The following is a 21,551-nucleotide window of genomic DNA, read 5'->3' on the forward strand; positions in this document are numbered from 1 at the left end:
TGTTCCAGGTACAGCCAGGTCAGTCCCTCAGGAACAATTCCCTGCTAAGCCCTGACACCCAAGCGCACTGTTCTCTCTCCTACCTACCAGGAAGCGTAATTAGAATAGATCTTAGCAAACGATAAATGCAATGGCTCAGATTGAACCCTGGTGTAACTCTCCAGCGGCCAGCAGGGTCAAGAGCCAGCGCTGATCTCGGCTTCAGCTATATTATTTTGTCATCAGAAATTATTATTCTGTGTAGGAAGAAATAATCTTTCCTTGCCATGGGAGGCATAAGTGCCCTCCCATTGCCTGTCTCTCGATGCTGCCTAAGCTGGGGCATCTGAGTGTGAAGTCTGGGGGAGAGGGGCCCTGGCAGGACAGGCAGTCAGGGTGGACTCTCTGCAAAGCCTGTCCTCTCTTCAGTCCTCTTGTGCTGTACCTCCTACAAGTTAACTTGTCCCTCCCACTCCTTCCCAATGAGCAGCTTCTGGCAGGGAGCTGGGAAAGGCTGGGGATAAGTGGAAGCTTTTTTCAGAGTAAGGCTACCACTCTGGCTCGGTGCCTCAAGCGGATGGTAGGGGTAGGGTACCAGAAGCCTCTAGCACTCACATGGACTTCTACAGAGGGCTCTTTGTAGCCTGGGCTCTCAGCCTCCTACCAGGTAAGCTCCCTCTACCATCTGCTGAACTCTGGAAAGCTTCTCTTAGGGCTGAAGGCACCGGCGGCAGCAGGCAGCTTTAAAAAGGGGGGGGAAATAGCTTTTTGCTTATGTTGGCAATCAAAGGAAAAAGAGCCTGAGAAAGCCACCGTTTAATAAGGCCGTGGGTCAGTTAGTGAAAGGTCTACAGTAAACAAGGAGGGGATTTTTCTCCAGAAAGTGGAAAGGGATAAAATCTTTCGCTCGGCTCCTGAGGGATGACTGGGAATGAAGGCGAGAGAACTCTTTTCGGTAAAGCACTCTCAGCTCCTCATCTGGGTTACAGTTGCCTGTGGGATTAGTTTGTATCTTTTTTTTTTTTCCTTAAGGAGAAAATACTTTAAAACAAAAATGAATTCTCTACGACTGTGCTAAGTTTGGGGTTGTACTGGCAGCTTGTCTTCCGCAGCACAAAAGGGGGCTGGGCATGGGGAAGGTGTCAGGGACTAAATAACCTCTGGGTGCTGCGATTTTAGGTGCTCATTTCATTTTAAGATGTGAGTTTGCAGCCTTCCTTCACATATGGTTCAGTGCATGGCTGCATAAGCCATATTGAGTTACAAGGGGGCGGCGGGGGGTGGGGGGGAGTTCTGCTTATTGTTGGCCACATGCCTGTGAGTTTAAGTTCAGTTGTTACAGAAAGTGAGTCCCTGCAGTAGTCAGTTTTGCTGCAATTAGACTAGCCAGCTTTCCATGCACAGCCTACCTCAGGAGCAAAGGGGACCGTGTCTCTGCTTTGAGCTTTACAACAAAAAGAAATCTTTCTACCAGCTAGTAAAAAGTTGCTACTGTTGCTAACTAAATTACGCACAGCAATATGATGCTAAGAGCCGCACTGGGATCTCTTGTGATACTGTAAACACTTCTAAACATCCTGAGGGAATGCGTATCTATTTTTTCTAATTGCACAATTACTTGATAATCTATGGAAAGCTGCAAGGACGCTGCCTTTCTTTGCCTAATAGAGAACATGTGTCTATGCCTTGCACGTGGACAAAATGTTGTCCGCTTTGCGCACAACTCTAAGTGAGATCTGAGAGGTTTTCACTTTGGACAGCATTCTGTGGTTACTTGCTGCATTTCGGAGATATTACTACTTACTGTTTTTTTCAGACTATGGCAGACTTGCCTTTGAAAATAGGTGGATCAAGTTGCTCTGACATTTGGACAATAGGCACTATACTTAAAACTGTGCTTACGTGTACTTTAAAGTCTGCAGCTTAAACTCTTTAAGGAGATCGAGTTATAGACTTGGTTTTATTTTATATTTTTAGACTCGACTTATGGAACACTGTACATTTTTGGATCGTTGCCTGCAGGCCACACAAATAAATTTAAACCTGGCTATTCCGTTATACGTACACTGCAGATGCCATAGTGACATCTGCTGGTGATGACAGAACTCTTAAGTACAGACATCTGTGGTAAACAGTCTGATGTTTGTTCAAACAGGCAGCAAAAAGAATAATTGAAATAGCAAGAGTCAATTTTTAACTCCCTATAAAAGGTCCAATGGTATCCTAGGTCTGGCATTCCTGTATGTCTTGTCTTGCAGTCAACCCGGGTGGGGTGTGTGGGGACAGGAAACTAATGATGGCATTTGGATCTTTTGGATGAAGGCACATTTGGTTTTCTATGCTTGATGCACAAAGACATGACCAACCTTAGAAGAATCATAGCATCATAGAAGATTAGGGTTGGAAGAAACCTCAGGAGGTCATCTAGTCCAACCCTCTACTCAAAGCAGGACCAATCCCCAACTAAATCATCCCAGCCAGGGCTTTGTCAAGCCTGACCTTAAAAACCTCTAAGGAAGGAGATTCCACTACCTCCTTAGGTAACCCATTCCAGTGCTTCACCACCCTCCTAGTGAAATAGTGTTTCCTAATATCCAACTAGACCTCCCCCACTGCAACAAGAGACCATTGCTCCTTGTCATCTGCCACCACTGAGAACAGTCTAGATCCATCCTCTTTGGAACCCCCCCCCCCACCCCTTTCAGGTAGTTGAAGGCTGCTGTCAAATCCCCCCTCACTCTTCTCTTCTGCAGACTAAATAAGCCCAGTTCCCCCAGCCTCTCCTTGTAAGTCATCACAGCTTACATCACAGCTGTGGAGCAGTAACATAGGCTGAGCGTGAAGCTGCAGGGTGGAACCAAATCTAAGTATGTATATGTTGAAATAATCCTTTTATCCACATAGGAAGCCATCACATGTTCACAGCTGGATGTTGTGTCATGATTTATGTTAATCTAGTGTGTAAAGTGCTGTCATGTGGTGCCTTCCTACAACAGAAAGAAAGCGGGGACCTAAAGAAAAAAAAGCTACTGCATCAGACCTACTTTGTCTCTTTCACCTTTTAAAGTGACTGTTTTCAGGCATAATTGGTTTGTGGAAACTCACGATATTTACACTCTAGTTATAAAGACATTGGAAAATGCCCCGGCAACCACTGGGGTATATCCTCTGATTTCACTGAAGTTATCGCTGGGATTGATTTGGCCTAGTACATCTCTGTATAACAGACTTTAAAACTACTTGAAGAACTTATTGTCCATAGCAGCGTGTGTTCCTTTAAGTCAGTTCAGAGGTTTTCAGTGGTGGCATGTGTGTGATGTTACTATGGAGTTACTATGGTGATTAGCGAATGTTAATAAATAGTGTTGGTCCAACTATTACATACATGACCAGAAGAGTCAGGCCACTTTCTCTTTTCAGCTGACTGCCCCTCTTCCTGAGAACGTACCTTCCAGGGAACGCCATGCAGTATAATGCCTTGTGCACTGGCAAACAGAGTTTGGTGAACAGTGATGATCCATCAGGGACCATTACTTCATATCTGGATCTACAGAGAACTAGTCTTAGGGCATACAAACAGTGACACCCTTCTCAGATGGTTAGAAACAACAAATAGGGCCAGATCCTGTTCCTAATGAATTCAGTGAGACAGGGCTTGGGCCCTTATTGGTTACTAACATTGTGGGGAAAGTGCTGCACATGGGCTTAATAGAAATGGCTTCTCTAAGTACCTACTGACAGCAGCTGGCCCTGGATGTGCAGAGTCAATAGATCATGTTGTTGATCACTGACAATGCAACTGGCTGTGACATGGAGAAGTTGTGTCAATTGGCAACACTTCCAATTCCAAAAATTAAAGACCCATTTGAAGAAAGCCGAGAAGGTTTTCCCTGATTAGAGAGTTTAGAAAACACACAAAGAGTTGTCACAGTTCTGTCTCACATGTTTGCATCTGCCTGGTTTTAGCCGTATGACATATTCTGACACAAGCATCACTGGGACGTTAGTAAGTGGGGAAGAAGTCGGAATCTAGTAACCTTATCCAGTATGGTGCTTTGACCTGTTGATAACCTCTCTTGTTATCTTTATTTATTGCTTTTGTTATGTAGCTACTTCTAGACTTGTGTAAGTGAGGAACTAATGAAATAATAGAGCCAGACATTTCACAAGGCTGTCCCTACAGTTTTGTCCATTCACTTCCATCCTCATCTGTAACACCCCTGTTATTCCAGTCCAGGGATTCTCTAGCAACTATGTCCTGCCAGCCATAGCAAATTAAGCACTGATTTTGTAATGCACACAGATGTCCATGGGAGAATAGGATGAAGCCCCCTGACTCATCTTGCCTTGTGTCCTAAGCTGAGTTGGAAGGTAGGACATTAGGGGTGCTAGACTGGTATGTCTAGCTAGCGGACTAACACTGCGCCACCCAGACCCCACGCTGCTTTATTTCACTATGAAATATTTAGTCTAACTTTATTTTTTTGTTTTCCACTTCTCCCTCGACCCCAGCTTTCTATTAATCTGGGTGGCTAGAATGTCTATTTCTAGCTGGGCAGCACATGCGTCAGGAAGGCCCTGACCACACTGGCATGGGAACTGTGCGCTCTGTGACCACGTTAAAAGATTGTTCGAGTGAGCTTCCAGCATGATTTTCCTGACCAGTGTGCACAGGGTTTATTATTCATCTGGAAAATGTGCTGGGGCTATTAGGAAAGTTTGCTACAGAGTAGCTAGGGGCTTGTCTCCATTAGATAACCTTATTGGGTTTGAATAAAATTATGAGGTCTGTTAGCTGATATGATACTGACCACCATTTTGTGGTTAGGACAGATCATATGCAGTATCCGCCCGTAGTGTTTTCAGCAGAGTTTAACCTGCCAGGATGGTGAACATGATTCTCTTTGGTCTACCCTGCACACAAGGTCATGGTCAGAATCATGTCCTTTAACTCGAATGTTCCCAGTTGTGATCAAACACACTAAGATTATTAGGTTAAGACTTGGGGAGCTAGGCTATTATTTGGCTTGCATGGTACCGGGAACTCACCTTCGAACCCTGATAAGCACAGCTACGTAGTTGGATTGGTGTTAACTTGGATCCCAAATGCAATGGGATACCTCACATGTTCTTCCTCTGTCTCTGCTAGTACAGTAGCAGTTAATTGGAGAGCTTGAATTTGTATTTTTTTAATGACTGTGTAGTCCCTGCATTATCAAGAATGATATTCTCGTGGCCCAGCATTTTAAAATAAAGCAACTTCTCTTTTGCTGCTTTTTGAAGGCCAATGAGCTGTAACTAGAAGTTGCTCTGACAGTTAATGACGTGCGGCTGCTTCCTAAAGATCTTGTGGGTAACCATGAACGTTACAGAACATGAATTTGTAATTAGAGATTTTACATTTATGCTTCTTATTACCCTGTTTTCGATCTACACCCATGTCGGCATCCACAAAGAAAACTCACTTTGTTCCCTAATGCCTCATGATGGACAATGGCTTTTAGTAGTTTAGGAGTTTGTTTAGCTCTTTGCTGGCAAGATCTTGGGTGTTTTAATACTTTCAGCATTTTATTTCACTTGTAGGAGGTAATGGCTGGGTTTATTGCAAGGTGATAAACTGTAGTCATATAATCTCTATATGTCATTATCGTTATTGTTGTGGGATTCGCTGTCACTGCTCTCTAAGCTTTCTCCCAAGTTTAGGATTGAGTAGCAATGCCTACACCTACACTTTGTTACAAGGGCTGCTGCACCTCAGAACTGGGCTTTAGTGATTGGGTAGGACCCAGAAGTGAAAAATAGTCCATTGAGTTTCGAGTCCCAGACCAGGATGTTTGACCTTGGAATGCACCAGGCTTTGTGCATGTGTGAACTCCCCACCTGCCACATGCACAGTCCTCGTCTCCACATCTCTGAAAGGATCGACCTTGATTCTCTGGAGCCAAGTGGGATCTAGCCCTGCTCATGTTGTTCCAATTCTCATCTTCATAGGGTTTCCTTAGCTCCTTTTAATTTGTCAGTGTCCAGAACCCTCCAGCCCCTGAATCCTGCGGACAGAGCATGAGCTAAGGTAGGGTTGAACGCAGCCCCAGGCTAGAGCAGACACTAGATCCTCTGGAGGCCTGAGCTAGGCCGTGCCCTGGCTCCTAGACCCCTACTCTTCCCCTTCTCCTTGGAGCCACACAGCATCTCCCCGCCGCACTGCTACCATGGCACCCCTCAGAGGGGTACCCCGCTGTGGGAAGAGCTGTCCGAAAAGGTCAGCAGCCTTGGGCTACATTAACCCCTTCATGGTTTTACCACTACAGGGAGGACAACTGTGTATTTCTCTAGTGCTGCCCATTTCCTCTCCTTCCGCCCACGCATCTTCCTACCCCCCGGAGAGCCCTTTCCAGGGCAGGCAGAGGGGGCCACAGAAGCTGCTGATGTCCCCTCTGTGCAGATGAAATACCCAGGGAAGAGGTACTCAGCTGAGAAGCCTGATATAGACTGCTACACTGTAGCTCCCTTCTATAACCTTTCGGTTCATTCCACATTTCCGTCACGCTCGGATTACTCCAGTTCTGCCCTACTCCAGCTAAACAAACCTTTAAGGCGCTGCGGCCACACCTGTTTAGCTTAAGCTAATAATATAGAGCTATTATCACTGACACTGTAACCTCAAACCATTGCAACAGGCCACATTTTCATTAACATCAAACCAAACTACTCTATAGCACTGTCTAGAGAGTGGTGAGGTCTATGATAGAGCCAATGTCGTAACCTGTGACAACTGCTGCAGAGCAAAGACCAGCTACTATCATTAACAAGACACAATTTGAGAGGCAAAGGCTCAAACGTTAACCTTCCTTAAGAAAAATCTAGCTCGAATAGCATCCTGATTCTAGAAAACCTAGCCAAGGGGTAGCCCCGAAAACTGGCCAAATCTTACCTTCCTGGTGCGTGAGCTACTGAAAAGTGGACCGAGACGACCGGGTTTCTTTCCACTCATAGGCACAGGTAGGATGGTGCTGTGGCTAGAGTGATAGATGGGGACTTGGAAGATGTGGATTCAATTCCCTGCTCTGCTACAGACTTCCTGTGTGACCTTGGACAAGTCACTTAGTCTCCATGCCTCAGTTTCCCATCTGCACAATGCAGATAATAGAACTTCCCCTTCACCTTAGAGGTGTGTTTTGTGAGAATAAATGCATTAAAAGATTGTGAGCTGCTCAGATATTCTAGTAAAGAGGGTCACATAAGCACAGATATACACATTACATTTCTCCTCTTATGAATCCTGCTCTCTGAAGCCCTCAGAGACACGGGGGGAATAGACCTAGAGAGGACAGAACCCTTTCAGTGTTGTGTGTTCCTTCAGAAGAAAGTCCCTTCTGACAGAAGATGCAAAGCTCCAGTAAGAAGAGAATGGAAATGAAGATGGGGAGAGAGATTTGTGCAGGAAAACTTTCTTTTGGAGAAAATGGTAGTTTTTCTTCCCAGTGTTGTTTCCCAAATGTATTTTTCTTTTGCATGCTTAGCTAACGAGTATCAAGAGTTTGTAATAAACAAAAACTCCAGTACGGACAGGAGATATTTGAGGCTTCTGGGTTTGACAGCATTGCAAGCTAAACCTGTGGGATTTGGACACTTGTTTATTACTGTGATGTCACTTCTGACAAGAAAATAAGACGTGGTTCTTCCGATTGTTAATGGTCTCCTTGACAACCTTTCACAAGATTTGTTTTAGTAATTTAATCCAGTTTGAACAGTCTCCGATTTTTCTTTTTTGCCTTAAATGCTCTGCTCAACATCTGCGTATATTTCTGAACAGCTTTTCCTCCAATATATGACGAATTCCACTGACTTTGCCATCTAGTTTGTAAATCTTTCCTCCAAATCATTTTCTGTTTTTCACCCCAGATTTGTCACCAGACTCTCACTAAAACTAAACATTTATATGGGGCCTGTGAACCTGAAAGATTCCTGTGCTATATTCACAGAGTATACCACCACTGAAATGCAGCTACCCCTGGTTTGCAGAGAAGGTCCAAATGGCTCAACGGTGTGGAGAGGGAACGTTTGTTGGCCTAGGGTACTAGGTCATGCCCCTTCTCTTACAAAAGTATCATCTTGCATCATTGAAGTCAATGGGATTTTTGACATCAGAGTCCCAAAAGCCATTCAGATTCTCTGTTTGTAAGACTGTGTCTGAAAGAAATCCTCACCCAGAAAAAACCACCTGGTGCTCACTTCATCTGCCTGGGGAAGATGAAGAGCTGAGCTGACCCACTCAGCCAGTGTTTGACCCTGAGACTCCAATGAACCTTGGTGTCCCAACCTGATGCTCCTGCCCCTAAACATCCCCTCTGGCATTTGCTCTTGTCCTGCCATTTTTAATGCCTGGGGAGTTTTCAGCTGTTATTTGTGTTCATTTTTTGAAGCTGGCTTTTGTTGACCAGCCTGAGAGCCAGGGGGTCCTTTGTGAACCTAATTTCTGACAGGCCTGGATGAGTTTACATTGAAAAAGGCTCCACTACTGAACGTTGAAAACTTTAGAAAGTTTAGTAATTAAAACATATTCCAAAATCCCTCCGCCACCATTTCTCCTTAGCCAAAGAAAAATGTATTTTGTTAACTGACAAAAATGCCTTGACAGTGAAACAGACGCCTGATGAAATGTAAATAACTAATCTCAGAAACAGAGGAGAGTTTCTACCTACTGCCAAAGAGTCATCAGTGCCGTTGCTAGGTTGTCAACAATGGTGGGTGTGGCTGGAATAAGCAGCAGATGGGATGTGACACTTTGAGAGTTTTAGGTCTTGGAGATAAGAGCTGAAATCGTATCTGATATTATGGGACTGATTCAGCACCACTGAAATCTATGGAAGTTTTGCGTTGATTCATATGGGAACAGAAAGCAAGTTCCATAGGGTACGTCTTCACTGCAGAATTAGCGCGGGCTCTTCCTTGGGTTTTTCCCCTAACTACCCTCCTCTCCACACACAAACCCTCTCACCTGAGTGCAGGGGTGCTTTCAACGCAGGCTAGCTGGCCGGGCTGGGGGCATAGGCTAGAGTGTGGGTTCTGTGTTCACTCCGGCCAATAATCAGTGAGGAAACCGGTAAAATCTCATTCATTCCAATAGTCCTCTAATGCCTTCCCACAATTACCCCCGTGTGCCCAGAAGGACAGACACGTTTTCCAACAATTCACTGGGAAGGACTCATAGAACGGCTCTTCTTACCACAGCACAGAGAACCAGAGGGTCTACCCCCAGAAGTCCTAGTGACGTGCACCGGGGAATGCAGCACCAGTGAGGAGGACACAATAACACAAGTCAGGCTTTGCTGTCTGGCCGCTCACACCTGGGCTAGGCTAATCCGGGTGCTGATCAATCGAGTTCACGCATGTTGATAAATTGGATAGTCAATTGCTTGACCACACTTTGGTTCTTTATGAAATATATTCAAGAGACCGAATAACCGGTGTCAGTCAGGTTGATTGCTCTAAGCCAATAACAATATAGCACAGGAAAAAGGTTCCATACTAGATCAGTCTCTGGGAAGCTGACTCGTGAAGCGTTGTTACATCCACCTTAGGCAGAAGTGTGCTCCCCGAGTTACACCCCTAATGCCTCCTTTTTACACCCTGCCTGTTTACAAGTGAAACTAGACTGAACCAGTCAGCTCTTTGCCTGGTGTTTCTGGTGTCATGGTGTACCCCTTATCTCTTTGATCTGAACACATGCATTTCAGGCACCAGAAGGCGTGAAGGCACCTCCTAGGTTTGTACTAGGGTAGGACAATCATGTGGCTTGCCCTCTTCCTTTGGGGCATTTCAGTACAGGCCTGTGAGAGCAATTCCCTTTCTGTTGCTATGGTAAAGCACTCACTTGTCCAGATCTTAACAGCTTCCCTGTTTGCTCAAGCCAAAACTTACTTCAATGAATGCAAGGGGTTATGGGATACGTAGCATAAGTGAGCAGGGTGATATAAAATTCGTTGGCCAATTTAAGCTATATAGCTGCTATATTATTATTGACAGACTATGTCTATATGCTAGCCAGAACACAGTAGTCAGTATTCTGACACGAAGACCTACCCTAAATCTCTCCCTAGCACTTTTCACATGAGTGTGAAGTTTGAACCCAGTGACCCTGATCCAATATTTCCTCTGCTGGGTAGCACATGCTCTGCAGCTTGGGAACTGCCATTCACCCCAGAAGTAGGCGCAATTCAGTGGCGTGGGACTTGGAATGCCTTTGGGGTGAAAGGGGCTTGTAGAGGAGCAGACTCACCCCTGCAGCACCTCCTGCTGGTGACTTCCAGGAATTAGCTCTTCCAGCATCCTGGAGCGCCCTCTGCAGGCCCATGGTCCACCTGTCCTCTGGCCCCCATGTCCCTCCCAGACCCCAGTGCCCTTTTACCTGGGGTGCTGCCCCCTGGCAGTACCCCCACAGTTCTGGGTCTCCCCCTCCCAGGGGAACCCCCACTCACTACCCCCACTTTGCCTCAGTCTTGGCTACTGCCCCATCTCCATCTAGCCCCCGTTCACTGGGGCAGACTACAGTATCAGCCACTCATCACAGGCAAAGGGGTTCGGACCTGCTGCCTCTGCCTACCCATGGGCTGCCCCCTGCAACCCAGTACCTAATAGGCCTTACCAGGCCTGCAGCCTGGGGCTTTCCTAGGCCAGAGCTCCCCTGCTCCCCTCTAGGCACTTAGTTGAGCTCCCTGCAGCCAGGCCCTTCTATCTCTGAACACCGAGAGAGACTGCTGAGCTCCCGGCTCCCAGCTCCCAGCCTTTATAGGACCAGCTGGGCCTGATTGGGGCGTGGCCCCACCTGAGCCTGCTTCCTCCCAATCAGCCCAGTCGTTTTGCCCTTCCACAGCCCTCCTCCAGGGCTGTTTTAAACCCCTCAGGGCAGGAGTGGGTAACCACCCCGCTTCAGGGCTGTATAAAGATAAAATAGTATTTTCTCCTGTGAGGGTGAAACAAGGAGATGGCATACAGTCCTCTAGGAAGTATTGCTCTGATTGTTTTTGAACATGGTCAGTATATGGGGCTAGAACATGGCTAAGGCTTTCCAAGGCCTAATGGAAAAGAATTAACTCCTCCCTGTGTTTAATTTTGTACTGAATATTGCTCCAACCTAGCATCACTTTATAGTAAAACAGATTTTATACAATCTCTTTTTCTCTGAGATCCTGCCAAGACTGTCTTGCTCTGACAAAGACCAGACACCATCTTGGGCTCTCTTTCACTTTTGGTAAGGATGTTATAGGGGTACCAATTATATATGGCACAGTTACCAGCTAATCAAAACACTCATTATAATTTCTTCCTTTGGCCCCATTCACCAACTACTGTCAAGGCAATTAACAATCACAAGGACTTTTTCTGGTTTCCTAACTTCAATGTATCATCAAGAACATGTTCTGGCTACAGATGTGCTAGGCTGTGATTGTGTGATGGGGTGTTTACCCCCCCCCCCCAGGTTGTTAACGAGTTATTATGGGCCTGAGAGGTAACCCAATGGCTTGGGCCAGACCTAATTAGAGATAAAGCACAGCTGGGGGGAGAGCTAGTGCATTTCTTTCTTTCTCCCACCCCAAATAAAGGGCTGTTAAAAGAAGGAGACCTCAAAGGTGGGGGAAGTTTGCTATTTGCACTCTCTGGGCAGTAGCTTGGAAGCAGGCGGGAGGGCTGACTGGTTTCCTTCTCCTGGGGTGAGCTGGAAGCCTGACTGGAGATGGGGTCTGAGGAGTTGTAGCCTGCCTGAATCCCTTAGCAAAGAGAGGAGTGTGCCAGGCCCTGAGCTGTAGGGTTGATTGCAGCACAGAAGCCTGCGCTTAGAGAAAAGCGCAATCTAGAGCAGCAGGGGCTTGTCTGTTCTGAGGTGGCTGCCAGCTGAAGGTTTGGCTGTTTTTATGCTTCTGTTGGGTTTTGGTGAAGGATTCTGTGGCCCTGGAAGCCGCGGTCTGGTTGGAGGGCCAGGACTCTCCTGTGGCTGGAGTAGGCCAAAGGACAGTGGGTGGGCACTGAGGCAAAGGAATTTCAATGCTACATCTAGGTATAGGCTAGAGCTGTTGTGGTGGCCCCCTTGCTTCAGACTCTTTGACAACTGTTGAGAAAACGATTTCCAATCCTAGTGTAACAAGGGCAAAAAAACAGGTCTTCTCAGAGCATGGGAGAGGCGGAGAGAGCCACCTTTCATGCCACGCCTGGGCTCTGGCTGAGCAATGCGTGGTGCAGGGCCAGAGAGGGGAGGTGTGTTATGCTAGCTTTGGGCTCACCCAGAGGCCCAGCTTGCCCCGGGGAGTAAGTTAGTGGCCTCAGGCTGGTCTAACTTACAGAGACTTGCGCGTGCTTCCAAGGGGCCATTGCAGAAGCCTGGGACCACCAAATTGCAACATGTTGTGACCACAGCCACTCCTCTGCTAGCACTCCCTGGCATGACCCTCAAACCAAGCACAGAGCTGGCCGGTCTGCTCTACAGCACCAGGGATCTCCCACCCCAGGAAAATCCAGGCAGCAGGGGTGAAATTCAGGGGAAAGGGCTTCACACACTTGCGATTCCCATTAGGAAATAGCATTGGCAGGGAGATCTCAGACTTGCCCTCTATGTTTAGTGTAATAATATCCATGCTTTAAGGACTGCCTGGCCACTCGGTGTATTGCTTTGTCTGCCGCTTGACTCGTAGGAAGATTCTCCCTCATGCTGGGTCCACCCTGAACTTCGAAAAAGTCCCTCCATTGCAGACCCTGCTGCAACTCTGGTGTTGTCTTACGGGTGAGGTGAAAATACAGAAGCCCGTGCCTCCTCTTCTGGCCTCCTGACATCATGGCCCTGAATATAGTTTGATTTTTAAGACTAATTACAGAAGCAGAGGGTCATACTTCATGGGATGAGCGTGGCTTAGTGCTCATGTCACACAGAGCTGGTCTTGCAAGTTTCATCAGTGTTGCCAAGTGTTGTGGATTTTTACCATGAGCTTTCCAATATTTTAGGCTTTTCATAACCTCCAGATCCTGGAGTCTAGGGATTACGTGAGAATCTCAGCTTTCATGTTAAAACAAAAAAAAAAAAAAAAGTAATTTTTGAGCCTTCATGGGTGTGGAGGAAAGCTTGAAAATGTGACCCTTAAAAGCTCAAACATCAGAACACCAATAAAAAGAACCCCACATTCATTATTTTAATCTTATGATTCTGGGGAGGCTGACTCATGATTTGTGAATGCATGGGGCTGGCAATGTGTCTCACACAGGATTTTCCAAGAGATCATTTGCAATGTGAGGGTTTTTTTCCTAGCACTAGTAGTAAAATGTAACCAAATTGCATCAGTTTCCAAGTCAGTCTCCCTGATTAAAATTTTTGCCAGCCTTTTGGGGGGCTGGCTGGATCCTGCCCATTTCTTTGACTGGGGAGGCAGCCAAGCCAGAGCACGTGTTTTACCGTTTGCACATGTGTGTTAAATTGCCCATTTTACACTTCTCCCTCATAGGTTTGATTTATACACTTTACGGCTCAATGAAGCATTAATGCTATTTTTTTTCCTAAATTGCCTTTTATGAATAGTCCCAATGGATTGCCTTTCTACTGCCACATTTCTCGGGATGATTGGGACCAGGCTAGGGCCATATATTAGGTCTGGATGGGTATGTCTACACTGGAATAAAAGACCTGCGGCGGGGCCAGGTCAGCTGACTTGCACTTGCAGTGCTAAAAATTGCTGTATAGTTGTTTGGGTTCAGGCTGGAGCCTGGGCTTTGGGACCCCTTTCCCTCATGGGATCCCAGAGCCTGGGCTCCAGCCAGGCCAAATGTCTACACTGCAGTTCAACAGCTTCATAGCTTGAGCCCGAGTCAACTGACACGAGCCAGCTGTGGGTGTTTAATTGTTTTATTGACTTACCTTATGTGCTAAGGATTTTGTCTTTAGTTGTTCTTTGGCATAACAAAACAACTGTGTAAGAGCATTCTCCTACAGGTGGATAGCCAGGGACAGATTCTGTCCCCAATGGTCTGCAAGGTTAAAGGTCCATACCTGCAGATACAATTGTATGGTTAAGTCCTAAAGCAAGGCAGGATGGTGCTGCAATCTTCTTATGTTATAAAAAAATAAAATTGGGAAAAGTAGAAAACCAAGGGCCCAGCATTGCAGTCTTCAAAAGACAAAACTCCCATCTCTGTACACTGAGACCTTTATCTATGTAAGTTTTGCTGGTGTAAAACTAGAGACACTCTGTTGAAACTCAAGCATCCAACCTATGCAAAGGCAGAAGGGAGCTCAACTGTGTGTTACATCCCATCTAGCACGTCCTCTGTTGACTACAAAAATACAATAACCTAGGTAACTAATCTTCTTGAGAACGCAGTTTAGTTACTGACACACACGTACGAGGAGGTGGAGCTTGCTAATTTTGCGTGTTTGAAACTAGGAATGGCTGAAAATTTTCCATCTAAACTGTTTATCAGTTTACAATTTCGAGTTTTCATGAAAAAAATTGAAATGTTTTTGGCTGAAAATTCTTGAGTTTTGGTGTTTAGAAGAAAAGCTGAAATTCTCCTGTGGCGAACAATTCCATTTTCCAACCTGCTCTCATTTAAACCTCGTCTGTTAATATTGGGCTTGATTCTCCACAATCTAACACGGGAGTCAATCTTCAGTAACTCCCACTGAAGCCAACGGATTTACACCGATATAAGCCAGCAAAAGGAAAACGAGCCATTAACTGAGACTCTTAAAGCAGCCAAGGAGATTTGGTTGCCCCATTGCCATTAAAATACCCCAGGCGGCTTTGAAAATCTCAATCCTGGCTTCTGTTGCTTTTTGACAGTTTTCAATTCTACATACAGGAGCCGATTCTTCTCGTATTTACACCTCTGTGAATCAGGAGTAACTGCACTCTGCACGGAAGACAGTGAAGTTACACCAATGTAAATGGATCAGAGTCAGTCTAGCAAATGCTGTGCTAGATATTCTGTCTTGTTTTTTCTTCATGATAACTTTTCATTATATTGCTGTTGGTAATGTTGCCCGGATTCCACCCGGCAGGTATTGGATACGTTGCAGCAGTTTTTCGTTAAACTGGATATTGTTTTTAGCATTAAAAAAGATCAGTCTAGCCACAAAATTTTGGATACAATCTCCACGTCTCATCTTCTGTGCTGTCTAGAATTTCTTCTACCAGGTTTTAAAGGGTCTTACCTCAGTTTTCTTTGGCTAGACTCAGGAGTTTCTCTGCTCATGAAGTCAGTGTTGCAGATCAGTTACTATGGTTACAAAGAAGCAGATTTACGCCTAACATTCTTACCTGCAAAAACACTTTTCCATCCTGCATTTTCATCAGAGAAACTCCAATCTCAACCTCTTGATGAGCCCTTCTTTTCCATAAAAAAGACTGGTCCCCCAGATCATGGTGTTGCCAAGTGGTCACCTTTAAAGTGGTCATTTACCAACCATTACCACAACATAGACTATGAGACACTGCAGCTATTTTCTGCCCTACGGGGGACAGAAATGCTGTGGTATCCTAGATATCTCACTGGAGTAATGTTCACTTCTTTTGATTGTCCCCCCCCAAGGCATTCTTTTCCTATTCAGTTCTCTGATCATATGCATCTAATGTAAAGAGATGCGGGGTCTCTTTTCAGGTGTTGGGGAGCCTACAGCACCTACAGGTATTTGATGTGAGATGTCTTTCAACAATAAAGCGTTTGGCCAAGGAACAAATTTCAAAATGACAGCATTAGGATGGAAAGCAAAGTGGGTGATTGTGATGTTGCACTCTAGATGATTTTATGAAAATATGCTAATGAGTGTGAATATAATGTAACCGGAATATGCTGCATGCAAAAGGTCTCTTATCATTACAAAGCTTATAACCTACTGAGTGTGGTCATCCTATTTGTATAAATGTATCACTCCTGTATCTGAAACTAGAAATATAAAATATAACTCTGAGGTCCTATTGTAGTTATGCAAAGTGTGGGCCATTAATGGTGGTTTGGAATCTTGATGGCTCCCATCAACCAGGACAATTGACTGTGGATGGCTCTGTTTACTTGTAGGCCTTCCTGTGAGTCAGGCTGGGAGGAATGAAAGCTTGGAGTCTTGCAGTGGCATGTGATTATGTCACCTAAACTGGAATCCATCTTTAACCTGGTGCTTTTCCATTTAGAAGGAGGGGTGGGAACCCAGAGAGGGACAAAGGATTCCCTCCTTGTACAAAGCTATATAAGGGGGTGGAACAGAACAAAGGGGGCTGCAATCATGAGAAATCCCCTACCTACCACCTGAGCTGGAACAAGGGCTGTACTGGGGAAAGGATTGTGCCCAGACTAGGAAGGTGTCCAGTCTGTGATAGAAGCTTATTGAAACATCTGAGGGTGAGATTTTATCTGTAATCAGTTTTCCTACTGTATTAGGTTTAGACTTGCGTGTTTTAATTTATTTTGCTTGGTAATTCACTTTGTTCTGTCTGTTACTACTTGGAACCGCTTAAATCCTACTTTTTGTATTAATAAAATCACTTTTTACTTATTAATTAACCCGGGGGGGGGGGGGCAGCTGTGCATATCTCCCTATCAGTGTTATAGAGGGCGAACTATTTATGAGTTTACCCTGTATAAGCTTTATACAGGGTAAAACGGATTTATTTGAGGTTTGGACCCCATTGGGAACTGGGCATCTGGGTGTTGGAGAAAGGAACACTTCTTAAGCTGCAGCTTTTGGGCAACATTGTTCAGACCTGGGTCTGGCTTTGTAGCAGGCTAGCATGTCTGACTTACAGGCAAGGTTCTGGAGTCCCAAGCTGGCAGGGAAAACGGGTTAGAAGTAGTCTCAACACATCAGTTGGCAGTCCCAAGGGGTTTCTGTGATCCAACCCATCACAGTGATGTGGCTCACAAATTCCAGGAACCATGACTTTGCTGGTTTGAAGACCTAAGGAGGATGAAAAGGGACCTGGTAAAGATAGCATGGCAGGAGAGGGTGGTAGGAAAACAGAGGAAGTAATAGATGGATTGTATCAAAGAAGGTGGTAAGCAGGTGGACTTTAGTGCATCGGACAGATAAAAATGACAGATGCTTGGGATAGGGGGAAGAAGTAAAGAGATCCATGGTGAGGATTATATTTTAAACAAAATCTCCTCTAGGAAGTGAGCAGTATGTGTACATGTAGGAGGTTGACATTGTGTTCAGACACAACTCAGGGTGTATATGCCTTTGAATAACGCTGAGTGTCTTCCATATCTGGAAGATGCCCCAACCCCATACCTCCAGACTAAGGCTGCTAATAGCCTCGCATAGGCATTGAATGAGAGAGGACAAGATGAGAGTTGTCTCTAGGAAGAACAACAATTGCTAAGCACAAGACTTTGGGTCTTGACAAGAAATAGGAATGAGTCCATTTGTGAGCAGCCCTGGCCAATTCTCCCAATATCTACAGACAGGTCAGCGGCATCTTATGATATCGTAGGCAACAAAGAGCTCTAATTATATTAGCATGGATACTTGACTTTTTCATCCATTACTAGGAGATCATCAGCCCTCCCCAGTCATGCAGTCTATTTACCCAACTCCATACCTTGCCTGACAAAGGGTCAAGAGGATCTGAGAGAATACTGAGGAAAATTGTCTGGGCAGAGGTAGCCTTTTCCTCTAAAGGGCCGGTTAGAGTGTCAGTCGAGTTTCATGAGCATAGGTAAAGCCAATGCGGCATTAAAAGAGGCAGCAGCTTCCCCTCCTAATGGGTGGTGTTGCCAATCTGCATTAACTCTGGGCCAGCCCCTTCTCCCTTGCCTTCCTCAGGCTGAATGTAAATCTGGAGCACACGCGGTGGCCCAAAGTTTCCCCAAAACCTTGAGAAACCCAGAGAATACTACTGGCCAAAACTCAAATAGAGCTGATGTCCCTCCAAAGTCATTGCCCTACCTCCAAGCACATAGACAGGTTGATCTGAATCTTCTCAGGGAGAGGAACTCAAATGAGCTAATAAGGCAACATTGCCACTACTAAGCAAGCTGTCCATTGTTTGAAACAAATCTATTGATTGAGATTTGTTGGAGAGAAGAAACTGCTCCTGCAGTATTATCCAATCAGGTTTCAGCGATCCATGCAAAGGTGGGGCTTCAACTTCAAACAGTGGCAACCCTGCGGACCAATGACGTTGGTGTACTCCGCATAAGCATTGATCCTTGACGTTCCAACCTCCTGAGAGAGAGGCACAGGAGAAACCTATAGAACTGACTTCAAACATTTCAAACTTGGCTCGTATTTCTTTTATTCTTTTGGCAAGCATCATCGCCCTTCTGGTCTGCCCGCCTGCAGAACCCAAAAGTGAAGAGGGAGAGGAGAGGAAGGATTTGATCTGATTCTGTCACATGTTATGCACAGTTGTTAATGTTTTCCCTGTAGCACCTCCTCTGTGGGTGTCCCCCCGGGAAATGCACGCTGGCTTAGAGTTCTTAGGGAAGCTTCCTGGGAACAGCTGACTATGATCAGAAAGTCTGTCTGCCAGTTAAGCATTTCTCTTATTTAAAAAAAAAAAAACACCCCATACTTTGTTGTAGTTAAACGTTGCTGATGATAATATGTCTTTACAAATGATAAAACCAAGATTTTTTTTTTTAAAACAGACTTTAGATTCCTGGGGGAAAATAATAATGGATGCACTCAGCTACAAGAGAGTCAGGAAATATCAGGAATTAGTTTTACCTTCCATTTTTATAAATCTTTGCATACTGCATTATGGATATACACAGCAAAGAAATAGCTATTTACATTTATATCTGTGCCTGGCCCCAAATTTCTGGATGATAAGAAATGCCCCTTAGGTTAGCAGTGCGAGCCAGAAATATATTATTCATGCTTTCTATACCGAAGAAAACACTGTAGATACCATAGTTCAGCACAAATAAAAACCAGACTCCATCATTTCATTTAAAGCAATTACAATTCTTGAACTAGATCAAGATGTATTTCATCATTCTTTTTCACAGTCTGGACACTGTGTGAGAGAGAGAAATCTTCACATCCCATTGGCAGTCTGTTTCCTTTCTATTTACATTCCAGCTCTCTTTTGAGCTCATCTGCAGCAACAAAATATGTCCCTAAAGAAACCCCTATAGCACACAAAGAATTTAGTGTTTTGGTTTATCTTAGTGACCACAAAATACCACCCATACAAAAATGCGTGTGCTGCCATATTTTGATCTTGCCTTTCTTAGCCAGTCAAAGTTCTGATGGTGAATTCGGTTATCATTGCAAGCTAACCATTTTTATTCTTTTTGGTTGAGTTCGTCCCACCAGGTTTGTATCCTAGCAGTTCTTTGTGATGTTAACACTGAGTTAGATGGGGACTTGGACCAAATGCTTATGCAGGGGAATAAGGGGGAGGAAGAAATTATCTTACATCTGGGTTGGCTACTTGGCTCTTGGAGCAAAGGAGAAAAAGGGTATTGTGTACCTGCTTACCACCTCTCCCTGCACAGGTGACTGAGATGTAGGGCAGGAGGGGCAAGGAAGGGCTGGACCTTTAGTTATCTCCCAGTGTCTGAGCCATTTCAAGGACCAGTACAGGCAGGGCTGGCTCCAGGCACCAGCTGAGCAAGCTGGTGCTTGGGGCGGCAGATTGTTTGAGGCGGCATTCTGCCCAATCCTAGGGCGGCACGGCCGCTTATTTTTGTTGTTGTTGTTCCGCTCCGGCCACCCTGTAGGGGGCAGCAGCGCGGAGAACCAGAGCGCCCTGCAGGGCAGTTCTCTTCCTTCCCTCCCCGCCGACCGGAGCGGAGCCCTCGCGGCAGGCGGCGGCGCAGCGGGAGGGGCCGCGTGGCAGCGCCCCTGCTGTAGCCCTGGCCGCCCCCTTCTCTCTCTCTCACACCCGCGCCCTCCCCCCCACCCCGCCCCAGCCAATCCCCCTGCACCCGCGCTCTGGCCGCGCCGCAGGGGTTTTTTTTGCTTTGCCGTTCTGGCCACCCCGGGTTTTTTTGGTTTGTTTGTTTTGGGGTTTTTTGCTTGGGGCGGCCAAAAAGCCAGAGCCGGCCCTGAGTGCAGGCCATCAGCAGTGCCGACACCCTAATTCTTCCCCAGAGCAAGGTGAAAGAAGGGAGGGAACTGAGCCTCTGGGGGGTGTCTCTGAAGCACAGTGTCTTCTGGAGTGATGCATTTTTCACACGGTCCCTTGCTCGGGGCTGTACCTAAAGGCACAGCTAATGCTATAAGCCAGGGGTCGGCATCCTTTCAGAAGTGGTGTGCCGAGTCTTCAGTTATGCACTCTGATTTAAGGTTTCCCGTGCCAGTCATACATGTTAACGTTTTTAGATGGTCTTTTTCTATAAGTCTATAATATATAACTAAACTATTGTTGTATGAAAAGTAAATAAGGTTTTAAAATGTTTAAGAAGTTTCATTTAAAATTAAATTAAAATGCAGAGCACCCCGGACTGGTGGCCAGGACCCAGGCAGTGTGAGTGCCACTGAAAATCCGCTCACGTGCTGCCTTTGGCACGTGTGCCATAGGTTGCCTACCCCTGCTATAAGCAAAAATGCACTTTAAGCTGAGACTGGTCTGAGGTGCAAAGCCGGGCTGGGCAGGGAGATCCGATCTGGTCCTGAACTTCTCCAAACTCTGCTGATGGTCACAGCGGAGGGGTTTGGGTTCTGGACCAGCAGTATTGCAGAAGGGGGCCTCTTAGTGAAGACAGCAGATTCAATGCAGGTTTAAGCGTATATTTCATAGGCAGGCTTTTTAAACAAATGTCTGAGGCTTAAAGATCACACGTTTCAGTGCTTCCAGTCTCCATGTCAGAGCATCCTTCCACCTGGGAGAGATCCCTCTTTCGAGTCCATCAAGACTGCTCCCTACTCAGCTGGAGAGCTCGCGAAACATTGGCTTCCTTTCCCCCTGGAGCTAGAACAGCCTCTGCTCCCAGAGCAAGACTGAATTCAGCCTATGGCAGAGCATCGAACCATCACTAAACTTCTGGAAGGATTGTCTAGGGGAGAGAGCACTGGTTTGGGATTCTGGAGGTGACAGCTCAGTGCCTGGCTCAGCCACAAACTATTTATTTGGCCTTGGGCAACTCACTTAATCCACCCCGTCTCTGTTCCCCAGCTGTGAAATGGGGCTAGTACATCTCTACTTGACAGGGGTGTTGTGAGGATAATGACTTTGTGGCATTCAGACATTATCATAATGAGTGCCATATAACCCCCAGATAGGAATCCAATCTGTCAGAATAGTGACGCAGCGTTCGGAGGGAGGTGCTTGAGAGGTGCAAGTGTGCAAGGAGGATGTTCAAAGATCTTTCTTTTGTTGTTCCTAATCCCTGTCCTGTCAGCTGTGGTTTTCTAAGGGGACTTGCTCTTGCATTGCCGAGGATAAACGTGATTGTCTCTCTCCTATCTTTGCTTAGAGGCTGCCTCTGCAGCGAAGGAATTCCTTACAATGATTTCAGCACCCAGACGGGTTAAACCTCTGGGCAGGCCCCAGATGGGCTGGAGAGCGGAAACAGGCGTCTTCCTTCAGACTTCTGCAGCTGTGACCTCTACACCCTAAACAACGGGTTTTAAAAATAGTTCAGAT

At 45.9% G+C, this 21,551-nt stretch overlaps 1 protein-coding gene across 2 annotated transcripts in view; it reads left to right on the plus strand.

Annotated features, from left to right (window-relative positions):
* Positions 1 to 474: 474 nt before the first annotated feature.
* ITGA11 (integrin subunit alpha 11) overlaps positions 475 to 21,551 on the plus strand; it is a 153,625-nt gene continuing 132,548 nt past the window's right edge. For both annotated transcript variants that reach the window (XM_054043016.1, XM_054043017.1), the window contains exon 1: positions 475 to 646. In XM_054043016.1, coding sequence (XP_053898991.1) covers positions 595 to 646 — 52 coding nt within the window. In that variant the 5' untranslated portion in view covers positions 475 to 594. The remainder of the gene's footprint in view (positions 647 to 21,551) is intronic.

The sequence above is a fragment of the Malaclemys terrapin genome, chromosome 10 (genome assembly GCF_027887155.1).
Source record: "Malaclemys terrapin pileata isolate rMalTer1 chromosome 10, rMalTer1.hap1, whole genome shotgun sequence".
In the NCBI taxonomy this organism is placed as follows: domain Eukaryota; kingdom Metazoa; phylum Chordata; order Testudines; family Emydidae; genus Malaclemys; species Malaclemys terrapin.